Consider the following 13,057-nt stretch of genomic DNA (forward strand, 5'->3'; position numbering starts at 1 on the left):
ATAGTGGTAATAAAAAGATGACCTCCTGATTATCAACGAAAAAAAAGTTTTTAATTCTGTTTGGCATGCGCTTCAAAAATCTTTGAAAAAACAATATTACGCTTCGTGTGACTTACACAAACCAAAAGATAGTCTTTTTGGCCAGGTTACTAAATCAGATAAAAAGGACACGAGGTGGAAAATTTTAGGGATTATTTCCTCCTCATTGGTAAATTTTGAAGACTGAATCAACGATGTATGAATCTGAAGGATTATATGAAGGAGAGGTAAGAAGTAATTGTTTCCTTTAACAAGTTATTCAGCTGTATAACTTCGGATTCGTTTTGTTTTATAAATCTAACAAGCAGTACGAAGAAGCGGCAGATCACGTTATCGCTTTGTTGATTTTCCCAAAATTTTGATTTGTTGTTCATCTGGTTATTCTAGGGTGGCGCACCAGATGGAGCATATCATGGAGGAGGAGGAGGGTATGAGCCTCCTATACATGATAAAGGAGGTGAGAGACCTACAGAGCTTTGCATAGCATAGATTTGGAACACTTTTTCACGCTGTGCGTGTAGTCAAAAGTGATTTTAAAATTGCCTAGAAGAAAATTTTTTGCTTCATTGATCTTGTTTCTAAATATGTTTTAACTCGCTTGTGAAAGGGTAAGAATTCCGCACAGCCTCATACTATTGTTAAAACAAAGCTGTTGTCCCTAAGGCAAATTATTGTTTTTTTTTTTTTAATTTTTTTTTTCTATCCAAGATCTTGGATAGAAAAAACAATGATAAGAACAATAGATTACCTCTGGAATGACAGCTTTGTAATTGATTGTATATTGTGGTATGGGGCCGTGAGAAAATCTTCCCTGAGAGACTATTATTTATCGAGGGTGAAAAATGTGCTTCGCTAAGGTTTCATTTTTTTGGTGTAAGTAGCATTTAAAGGCATGTGTTAACTAGATAACACAGGTCCAATTTTCAAGTTGTATTTGATAAGGTTGCTTGGTGGCTTGCTAGTTATTTTGATTTTTTTTTTTGGATCAAGCAGACTGATGAGCAACCAAACTGCTTAACATCTCATTGATATACTTTACATGTTATTAAAAATAGCCATTGTTCCATAAACACAAGTTGAATGTCGATAGCTATTTTGTTCCATCTTGATTCAGACTTATATATTTATCACCATATCTTGTGTTTACTAGAAACAAGAGAAAAATAATAAGTAAACCCAGACATTGAAATTGTATCAAATTTTGTATATTTCTATTTTTCATGAGTCAGGTGTAGATCCCCAGTCATATTCTCCTGTGCCAGAGGAAATACGAAGATTTATTCACTTCTTCCACCAGCATGTTACTGAGCAGGTTAGCATGTGTTGACTAGATATTATTACCAGTATATCCTGGTGTGATTGATTGCATGTTTAGTTAAAGAACCATGCAATGTACAGATAGATCCACTTCACTGGAATCACTCACTTGTTTAACTCCTGTTAGTGACCAATAATTTATGTTTACAAGATTAATATATGTAAAATATCAAGGAGACAAGTGATGGGAAAAAAGAAAAATATCAATTAGGGGATTATTAGGTGATTCAATACCAAATTCTCATATGTAACATCATAAGAATTGTAAGACCAACAGCAAGGAGAATTTCTAATGAGATCTTAGGAGAGAAAGGGTTAAACCCAGACCCTCAGAGAGACACAAACGTGGCTTCTCTGTAAAAAGCGAGATAAATTTGATTTAAACACTTCTTCATATATCTCCTGCATGACACATCACACAGACCTAAGTCTTTGCAAGGCTGTTTGAATATTCATCTTCTTTTATCTCTTTGAATCTTGACTTAATTTGTTGAAGGGTTTTTATGATGATGTTATAGTGAAAACCAGAAACAGTCTCTTGTCAACATCCTTCTTTGATTATCTTATCACATTGTTATTTAAAATCACTATAGTATTGATATCCTGAGAAGTTTCTTTTTTGGATACCTTTGGAAACAAAAGTGTTTAAATTATCATATTATCATATTTTCCAGAATCTCTATGACATACAGTTTATCTATGAAACAAAGTAAGTACATTATTGTGTAGTATATACATCCATAAGAGTCAGTCTTGTACCTGAGACTTTACTTTTTATGACAAGAAGTCTTTGAGTTTTCTAAACATATCTTTTGTCTTTTTGGATCAGTTTCAACAAATTAACAGAGAGATATTTTGAAAAATCTGCTTGGCCAGAACCCGAGTATGTTGCAAGCCTTGTGGATGGAGGTGTGTTTTAAAGATTAAGAAAAGCATTTTGATTGACTGACGTATTGCATGTCTTTCTGCCTATTCTGACATTTAAGTGACTGACTGGTTGCTTGAATGACCCACTAACCAGATGACTGACCCAAATGTCTTACAAACTGACTGAACCATGGATTGTGTCAGTCACATGTGCCAGGCTACTAGCTGATGTACTGGTCTGCACTCATACTAATTGTCTATGTATGAAGGACAAAGTGAGTCAATCCTTGGTTCTTCTACTTTTACCATTAGGCACATTTACCTTTTTTGAAGCACAGTATTGACCTTTGGCAGTGTTGCCTTAGTTGTCTCCTTAAGTGAGTCAGTGAATTTGCTCACAATATGAAGGTGTTAGCCATTGCCAACACCTCCTCTTTGTTAAGTATCTACAACCTGTTTGAAGTGGTTTAGAAATTAAATAATGATGTTTTACTTTTTTACAGACCAGGTATTTTTGATCCTTTACAAAGAGCTGTACTACAGACACATCTACAACAAGCTCAAGGTACATGTGATGCTATTAAAACAGTTGAAATACTTTTGATTAAGCAGATAAATTAGTGATTTGTTAATGAGTGATTTGAAGATTCCTTTAAAAATTATTTGACCGTGAAACTGATTTGATTCAATGTCAAAAGATGTAAGGGAATATTTAATTAATAATTTGAACCTGGATCATAAGAATAACAGTTGATTGTGAACTGTTATCATTGGATTGAAAGTACCTAACCATGAAAACGAATTTTTTCTCCCACAAAACTCCATTTTAAGACTCCTCTTGCTTAGATTACCACTGTTAATATTCAAACCTTAGTTACTATATAGAAATGTTAAGAGTTCACAGCATTATTCTGAAATATTTTTCTAAACAGTATCTTTGGTCTTTGTTTATATTTAGCCAACACTGGAGCATCGCTTTGAATCTTATTTCAACTACTGTGATCTTTTCAACTACATTTTGAGTAAGTTTAGCATTTCATTTTTGGTGCTGTCTAAATTTCAATTTTTTAGTAAAAAAAAATAGTACAACTATTTTTTAACATGAAAATAGAAACACTTCTCAAGTGTGTAATATCTTTCAGACACAGATGAACCAGTTCCTCTCACCTTGCCAAATCAGTGGTTGTGGGATATCATTGATGAGTTTATCTATCAGGTAAAAAGCTTTCACAAGGACAGGAAATACCTCATACTAACTCAGTTTGAGGTCCATGCTGTGAGTTGCATACAAAGTTTTTTCCCCCTTGGATTTATGGCCCAAGTACAAAGCACAGGTCATAAATCTGATCTGAAATAATAAAAACAAAAACAAAAAAAAACAAGGTTCTGTAACTTACAGTATGGATCACGAAAAGGAAGCTACTAAGATATTTACTATATCTCAAGGTTGAAATATAGGGGGAAGATTTCAATTCAGGCAAACTTTTGAATTTGATTGGCTGTACAGAGAAATATGGCCTGCTGAATTAATAGGTTTGATTGTACTTGTTGAATGTATAATTAATCAATGGTTAATTTGTGCACACAAAGTCATAAGATATTTAATTAATTATTCAAAATTTATTATTCAAAATTTTCAGTTCCAAGCATTTAGCCAGTACCGATCAAAGTTGTTGAAAAAGGGAGAAGACGAAGTTGGCACTCTAAGAGCAAATACAAAGGTAGTTGGTTACAGGTTACAGCCACCACTGATTTTTTCTGCTATGGAGAATGTAGTACAATGATGATGACAAATGCTGTGATTATGCAGTGCTACCATTTATCTACATGGTCAGAATTTATCCTGATCTTCCAAGAGTATTTTGTCTTTCAGATTTGGAATGTTCACAGTGTACTCAATGTGCTCTATTCTTTGGTGGAGAAATCCAAGATTAATCACCAGGTCTGTATCATTTAATGTTTATAAATAAATAAATTTCTGATCAATTGATGATCTTCACAAAAACATTTTGAAGTTATGCTGGAGTTCTTTTTAATAATGTTAAAAAGATAAGAATGTTTTTTTTGACTGAAAATCTTGCTCTTTGGTTGCTTATTTTGGGATATGGCAAAACATTTTGGCTCCTTCTTGGTACACATAAGACACATCAAAATAGTAAGCTGCCTGTTTTCATTCACTTTGACAAAATCCTTGAGATCCTTGTTTTATTAGACATGAGACAGCCTTTCCATTAAGTAGCTCAATTAGGTCAGGTTTTAACATCACGACAAAGTTGCTTAAATCTGGATTTCCATTAAATCTGGGAAAACTACCAACTCAAAAATGCTCAGATTAAGCACAGGGGCATTTCCACTTTAATTTTTTCTGCATTATGATTTTATCCCAAAAATTTGAAAATTGATTCCCATAAATTTTGAAGAGATCACAACAAAGCAAGATGTTTCTACTTAAGTGCAAAATCTGCAGGTCTGGAGTTACATTCCTTGCTTGTAAGTTCTCTTTTTTTTTCTCTTATGTTTCCTACAAAATGACTGACATGTATTTACTTGTTAGCTTTTGTTGTTTATATCAAGTCTCTACTCAAGTTAAATGGCCCATCTAGCCAAAGGTTATCCCAGTTTCCTCAGCATGAAGCCACAAGGAGTATTGCTGCCCACTCTATTAACAAATGACTGTATGGAGAAATTAGGCAGGAAGATTTATCTTATGTTGATCTGAATTTTTTTTTTCCCCACAGCTTGAAAAGTACAATCAAGGCGGTGACCCAGACTCAGTGGCTGGTGAGTTTGGAATTCATCCCCTGTACAAGATGCTGGGTTACTTCAGTTTGATTGGTTTGTTACGACTGCACTCGCTGCTTGGTGATTATTTCCAGGCCATCAAAGTTCTGGAGAATGTCGAGCTAAACAAGAAGGTAAACTAAAGAATAAAAATATTGGTATCTAATCTAGCACTTTGATTGGGTGTTGTGAAACGAAATGCTGTGAAAATAATCGCAATGGCCAATTGTAACAAAGATTTGACATCATAAGGAGATATCAGGAACTCAAAGTAAATTCTGTAACTGATGTTAGGTGGAGGAAAATAAAAATGATTTAGTTACAGTTGTTTTCAGTTTTGCATTGTTATGTTTTAGAGGTTGTTGCTAGTTTTGTACATCAATCACAGGGCGTAGTGAAGCCCAACCAAACCAATCTTTCATTAAACAACTCTGAAGTGAAAATTTCAATTTGTTCAATTGCAGAAAGTCTTTTTGTTTTTTTTATATTTTTCTGTTTTTGTCTTTCCTTGCTCAAGAATTTCTGCACTGTATTTCCATATAACCTACTTGTTGTACAGGGAATAGGTAACATTCACTAGCTGATATATTTGCCAATTCTTGTCACCAGTTTGTTGGATGATGTCTTTACATTATAACGAGAATTTACATTTAAACCTCATTCTTTGAAAGTGCTCACTGTGTGGAGTACAAGTTTTTCTTGAGACCTCTGAGACTCATACTTTACCAATACACTATACATCAGTGACATGCATGTTTTCTTCCTACAGAGTTTGTACTCAAGAGTTCCAGCTTGCCAGATCACCACTTACTACTATGTTGGGTTTGCATACCTCATGATGAAGAGATACCAGGTGAGGAATGTCTGGCAGGGTGAGGCAGGAGTGAATATATGATTAATTTACTGCATGGAATAGCTGGACAGGAAAATATTGGGCTTGAGGTCAAGGGACACTGAGAGGCAGATGTTTTTGCATCCAGCCCAACCAAAATTAGTTCGATGACTGCACGAGTTTCATTGCTAATTGATCACTTGGACATGATCATTTAAATTGGGGCTTAGAAATCAACATTGTCTGGTTACAGTGTACCAGCAATTCTAATTTACTTTGTAGTTGTTATCTTTCCTTTTGTGTAGCTGAGAGAGTCTCTTTTCCTCCTTGTTTTGGATTATTAGATTGCATAGTTTATCCTCATTTAAAGTTTTCAAGTTATGAATTTGGCTTGAAAAAAATTAAGAACAATCTGGAGGAATCCTGCCTTCTGTAGAGGTGGGGTGGGGTTAGGATATCTCTATTTAAGCAGAATTTAAGATAATGTTCTGGTTCTATTCTAGGATGCTATTCGTAGTTTCTCTAATATTCTGCTGTACATTCAGAGGACCAAAAATATGTTCCAAACTAAATCCTATCAGTATGAACAGGTAAGAAGTTCTTCAAGGTATCATCTGCTTAGATGGAGTCTATTCTTTTTAAAGAAGGTTACAACAGACACTGGTCTCTTTCTGTCACACATCAGATAATAGAATGCATTGTTGTTTACTAATCAAACATGAGATTGAGCTCAAGATGTTTTGCTCTCAACAAGTATCGCACAGAAGTCAAGAGAAAATAATGGTATTGTTTTAGAATAAGTCTACCAGTCATTCAAAACTTCACAATAAGACAGGCTCAGGTTTTTGTATTTGTTTTGGTTGTAAGGTTGCTCACTTTTAGTAGCAATCTACTCCACAATACATAGATGGCAGAGTTTGTGATATTAATATTGATGAGTATTACCAACGTTTTCTAACCCATAGATAATGAAAAAGAATGATCAGATGTATGTACTGCTGGCCATCTGTCTGACATTATGTCCTCAGGTGTGTACTTATGTTGTTCTCCTTTTTAGGGATCAGTCATTATTTGTTGCTGGGGGGGGGGGTTGGGGAGTCAGGAGATAAGATTTTGGGGTGATCGCATGGTTTTCATAGGGATCCAACTAATGCTAATGAAAGGGGATCATACAAACAAATATCATACTGAGCCTTATGGGGAGGGAGCAGGTGAATTGTATCATGACCCAACTGGTGTCCTCCAACCTCTCTTCCCCCCCTTCCCCATGATAAATTATGATCAATCCCTTGTCAACCTTCTTTTGTGGTGGTTGTTGTTGTTTTTTTTTTACTTTCTCCTGTCAAACTTAAAAAAAAAAAAAAAAAAAACGTTATGAGATTTAATGAAATTTGTTTTGTTGCAGCGAATTGATGAAAATGTTCACTCACAACTGAGGGAGAAAAATGCAGACAGGTTGCAACGACTTCAGCGTGGGTATGTTGAATGTGTTTTTGTTTGTTTATTTTTCGAGTTTGTGCCACTTTAAACAAATTCTACTTTCACAAATTGGAATAAGCTTCAAGTTGTCTTTTACCTTTCCAAGAGTTTGAGCTTTTGCGAGCCTCAACTCATCCTGAACTTCTCTGTGATTTGTTTTGTTTTATTACCCCAAGCCTCGGAGCCAAGTTTGAATTTTGATATATCGACAATGACCTATTAATTTCTTCAATGAAATTGATTTCGTCTGTTTTCTTCCCACAGAGATTTGCAGACATTTGAGGAGTCGTTTTCATATGCATGTCCCAAATTTATCTCCCCAGTCCCTCCAAACTTTGACGCTCCTCCAGCCAATTTTAACAGGGTGAGGATTTTTGGGCAATCTTCAATTGGTTTTGCTATACCTCGCTGTGTGATTGGTCCAGATAATTTGTGCCATTTTTTTCAACTAATGAGGTTCCAAAATAAAACTAATCGCGTCTTGGTCTCTCAAGAGTTCCTGCGCAAGGAGCAGTTTGCTTGATTTGAGAGTCTTGATTGCATACTTTTGACAGTTTCTTTACTCTAATCAGTTGTTGTGATTTCTAAACACTTTCAATCATTTTACAGAGACACGTTTGATGTACTTCCATTAATTTTTAATTTTGAACTAGTTTGGAGAAACTGGGTCGCCTGGAACTTCGAAATGTTAGCTCTTGAATTCTTTGTAACAAGTGTATAAATTCTAGCCATTTCTTTCCGATTTTACCTTTGTTTCAATTGTACCTTTGTTTTTTTCCTTTTCAGGAACCGTTTAATCTTCAGCTGAAAGTTTTCATGAATGAAGTGTCGCAACAATCCTTAATACCAGTTATTAGAAGGTAAAGGTTTAAACATAAAAATTTTGTCAGTTTTGATTGAGAACTGGCATGTAAATCACTTGACTTGCCTTCAACAATCGAACGTACATCACCTAATTAACAATATGATATACTTTAGACCGCTTTTGGATTTAGCGTCGTAAAACGAAACTCAAAAGAATCATGGCCAATCAAGACAAGGTATATATCACCAACGGAAACTAAGAGCCAATAAAAACTAGGCACCACCGTAACCAGTGTCAATGGCGGGAAAACGTGCCTAACAGAATTGCGACTGTTTTAGATTTGTATCTGATTGGCTGGGAGAATGGCGTGAGATTTTGAGACCAATCGCAGTGCAAATGAAAGCAAAACGAGCGCAGATTCAATTCACTTTCGATATTCTTTGGAAAGTTTTGTAGCTTAAGTACAACTCTAGGATCCCATTTCTATATTGGAAACTTGCTTGCCTTTTGTTTTTCAGCTATTTGAAGTTGTACACCACAATGCCCATTGCAAAGCTGGCAGCATTTTTGGACATGGTCAGTAAAAAGAAATTATTTTGATTTATTAAGTCTCAGACTTACCTTCACATTTCACTCGTAAATCATTCATGGTAGTTAGAATTGTTTTATTATTATTATTTTTCTGAGTTTTTTTTCTTTTTTTTATTAAAGAGAATAGAAAACCGCAGAATGAGTTTTCATCTTGACACTTAGGTTATTGTTTGTTCTCTCGGTAGGATAAGAGTCAGTTTAGGACTCAACTGCTCTGCTTCAAGGTGAGCTTTTAACCAAAATTTGCACAGTGGTAGCATGGTATATCAACTGAGTTGATGGTATAAATTGGCCACCGTAGAGATTTTCAAAGCTGACGTTTCGATTGTTAGCCCTTCGCCATTCGCTGTGAATCAGCTTTCAAACATTAACCAATTTACATTATCAGCTCAGTTGATAAAACCAAAATTACCGAGTTACTCCCACCCACGAAACACCAGAGTTTCTCTAGAAAATTGCCCCCTTTGGTTTGCATGATATAGTAGAGATCGCAAATTTTATGAAAAACTATCCTGACTCGTCATTTTAACTCTGGTCGCCTCCTTTCGCAGCACAAACAGAGGAATCTTGTGTGGACGAAAGGAACAGATGCTCTTGAGGGAGAGCTCCAGTCTTCCTCTGAAGTGGACTTTTACATTGACCAGGTGAAATAAACCATCCCTGTCGGGAGAGCAACCAACCCCCAAACATTGAATTGATTCTGTGTCGTTGAAAATATCCATAGTAACCAGTGAGGAATATCTCACGCAGCCAATGAGAGCTCAAATTAAAAACAGGCCAATCTCTTTTACGCGCGGGAAAACGCGGGGGAACTAAGTCGTAATTGGGTTTGCTTTTGAATCGAATTAGTTGAGACGGTTGCACAAGTTTTTTTTAGACCAATTATTAAAGTAATCTGGGACTGGGAATTTGCATGATTTAATAAAAACTGCGCATACTTGTTGAAAAGAAAAGTTTTAAGATCATCTCCAATTTTTCTCTCTAACAAACCGGTTTCCTCCTCTCAAAAATAATGACAGTTCTCTAATAATTACTTTTTTCCTTCATTAAGGATATGATTCACATCGCCGATACGAAAGTTGAACGGCGGTATGGAGATTTCTTCATTCGACAGATTCACAAGTTTGAAGAGGTATATTATCAATAAACTCTTGCTGTAAGCTCGCTACCCCCCCCCCCCACCCCACCCCACCCATCCACCTTCGTGGTTAAGCCAATCTGCATGTCAAGGTGGCTGGTACCAGTTTTCATCTTTTTGATGGTTTGTAACTTTGAAAGAATACAACAAAAAGACTGACCAAGGCCAGTTGAACACTCTTACAGGGTTAAATAATATAATCATTGGCTATCCAAAAATAGGTGTCATTTCGTCACTAGCAGTTTCCATGGCAACGCTTTCAAAGGATTATTCAGACGCATTTTTTAGCTTTCAAATAATTTGAAAACTAATCCGGTGACTCCGTGATTTTTCTTAATGATTGCTTTCGGCACTTGAAAAGGAAATTGCACAAAGATTTTTAAAAAATTCCACGGAGCGGAATTTCAGTTTAATAATCCATTTACAACAAACTTGTGCGCACGCGACTCTTGTGCGCGTGCTTTGGCATTACGTAGGTTAAGGTGGCTCGTACTAGTTTCCCCGCGCGGGGAACAGATAACTCTTACGTCACGCGCGGGAGAAACCTGCGAAAGAAGCGCGAGATTAAAAGACGAAAATTTAAAACAAAGATGGCGGCACGAGGAATTTTTTCTACTTACGTGAGAAGTTTACCTAAGAGCTTGTATTTGATGTGTTGAGTGGCCACTTTAAATGCAGGAGATAGAAACTAAGATAGAGAAGACAATTTTCGGAGAAGTAAAGGTTGCTTCACTTCACATTTAAAAGAAATATTCAACCGATATGAAATCTTGCGACGGTGAAAAAAGAAGAACTTAAGTGAAGGGTAATCTACCTGAAGTGGAAGAAGACTGAAACTTAAAGGCAAATAATATGATATAGATAGAAGTCGTGTGTAGGATTTTTAAGATGAGCCCGGGAGGCTGTCTTTGACAGCTGTTTAATGATTTTCTCAGCAGTAAACTTCTGTAAACATCAGATCGTAGGCGCGTGCACGAGCACATGCAATTGTCAGCGGTAGCTATGACAGATCATGAGCAAATGTCGATCTTATAGAATCCAGAACTTTATATGCGCGAGAACGCGCGTGGAAGTTGCTAAACTCACGAAAGCTATTGCATGAAAACAAGTCCGGTGACCCCTTCTTTTTTATTGTTCCAATATGATAATAATGTCGAAAGGAATCATCAGAAAAAAACTAGAAAATTCTACGGAAGGAAATTTGCGATGTCTGAAAATTGCCTTTTTTCTAGATTATGTGAAACTCCGCTCCGTAGAATTTTTAAAAATCTTTGTGCAGTTTCCTTTTCAAGTGCCAAAAGCAATTACTGAAAAAAATCACGGGGTCACCGGGTTAGTTTTTGAATTATTTAAGCCACAAGCAAAAAAATGCATCTGAAATAGCCTATGAAAGCGTTGCCATGGAAACTGCTAGTGACGAAATGACGCCAATTTTTGGATAACTAATGATTATATAATTCAACCCCGTAAAAGTGTTCAACTGGCCTTGGTCAGTCTTTCTGTTGTATTCTTTCAAAGTTACAAACCATCAAAAAGATGAAAACCGGTACGAGCCACCTTAATAATATCGTAAGCAAATCGCGCGGACCTTTAAATTTTGACTTGTGCGATTTTTTAGAGGGAGTTGAAAAGTTTTTAGTTTATCGAGTAGCAGTTTTGTTTAATGGTCGTTGTCGTTTACCGGGAGTCTACAGTTTACCGTGTTGGAATTAAAGTGTTTGTTTGGATTTCCCGTTTCGCTTCCGAACACTGCATGTTCTATGTCCAAAGTGACATTCGTCACAGAACAATCAGAACTAAGAAAAGAAGGCAACAACTACGTTCTTTAATAGTCTTGTAAAATACCGTGATAAATGGAAAATCTTGATCAAGTTGATCATGTAGAGGCGAGATCGAACTGTTAAAGTGACGATGTCTTAGACCCCTGCAAAGAGAAAAATGGTATTCACCCAAAAGGCAAGGCTGCGAGGAAGCGCTGCGGCACGCGCGGTTAAGCCTTCGAATTTCGGGCTAGCGAGCGTGCAAAAGGTCCGCGAGGGGCCTGGGGCCCGTTTCTCGAAAGTCCCGGTAAAATAACGGACCCGAAGCCATATTTTAAAATCAAAATTTTGAAGGATAAGAAAGCAAGTTCGGGAACCCAAACCAGTCCTTTTTGTTTCTTTAGCTAATAGTTTTGTTGTATCATTTTCAAAACGTTTTAAATCCACATCTTGAATGAAAACAGAACAGCTTTACGGGACCGTTAAGTTACCGGGACTTTCGAGAAACGGGCCCCTGGTCTCAGGTTAAAACCTTTAAGGACCTCTCGCGCGTGTCCTCGCGGGTTCACGTTACCCTCTCAATTAGATCACTGAGGCTTCACCGCTCGTATCGTAGCGTTTCATTACCTAACGGTCACGATCCGTTGTTTCCCGTTTAAGCTGCTGCTGCAACTCATATTGTGACGAGCTTTTCACCGTTCACCTTTTAGGTTACGAGGAACATTCAAGCAGTTCAGTAACACCAAGACGATCAGCTGAGAAAAGATACCGTTTAGGGGAAAAGAAAAGAAAAGAAAATCCAAAAAGTACACTGATACCTAGCATCCATCCATCCCTGTATATTCCTTTTTGCAATCTGTGATATCATAGGAAGTTTTTTCTCCTTCTCTTATCGTGTGAACTATTTAAGTATTTGGCGTGAATTGGAACTATTTTACCTATGAAGAGATCTACGAACTTATACCCCGTTCACATCACCAAACATGTTTTTGAAACGGTGTTTAACTTAATGTAAAACAGAAACAGAGAATAGAATTTTCCCTAGGATTCAAATAGTCACTAACTATTATTTCATTGTGCTAAATTTGAAGTCGGCAAAACATCGGTTTAAGAAGCTTCTATGAATACAACAAATTTAAATCGTGTTTCAAACAAAAGAACTTAAGACATGTTTGAACTTTGTGGTAAATGGATTATTAAACTGTTCCGCTGTCTCATTCGCGTAATTGTATCATCCTCTCAAGAAAACTTGTAGTTAAAACGTTTCAGAGTTATTTTTCTCGAAAAACTGACTTCACGTTTCCTTAAAAATAAACTGCCAACCATCAAATGGCCCAAAATTAAATCGTCAGTCTTCATAACGGATTATTTCAAACCGTCAATTTAAAATGTTTAGGCGCTATCTTGGATTGAAGACAGAGGAGGGAGCGGGAAGCCGGATCATAAGC

At 36.4% G+C, this 13,057-nt stretch overlaps 1 protein-coding gene across 1 annotated transcript; it reads left to right on the top strand.

The window, feature by feature from the left end:
* The first annotated feature begins 116 nt into the window (after positions 1–116).
* LOC111343768 (eukaryotic translation initiation factor 3 subunit L) lies at positions 117–12,826 on the top strand. Its single transcript, XM_022950957.2, has 22 exons — positions 117–266; positions 427–496; positions 1,269–1,351; positions 2,031–2,065; positions 2,186–2,265; positions 2,727–2,788; positions 3,182–3,245; positions 3,366–3,439; positions 3,864–3,944; positions 4,097–4,165; positions 4,962–5,138; positions 5,774–5,857; positions 6,340–6,426; positions 6,802–6,864; positions 7,242–7,312; positions 7,580–7,679; positions 8,102–8,175; positions 8,639–8,696; positions 8,897–8,935; positions 9,263–9,355; positions 9,763–9,843; positions 12,320–12,826. Exons 1-22 carry the CDS (start codon positions 234–236, stop codon positions 12,347–12,349), a joined length of 1,608 nt encoding a protein of 535 aa, XP_022806692.1. The 5' UTR covers positions 117–233; the 3' UTR covers positions 12,350–12,826.
* Positions 12,827–13,057: the final 231 nt, after the last annotated feature.

This window comes from Stylophora pistillata, chromosome 10 (assembly GCF_964205215.1).
Source record: "Stylophora pistillata chromosome 10, jaStyPist1.2, whole genome shotgun sequence".
Classification (NCBI taxonomy): domain Eukaryota; kingdom Metazoa; phylum Cnidaria; class Anthozoa; order Scleractinia; family Pocilloporidae; genus Stylophora; species Stylophora pistillata.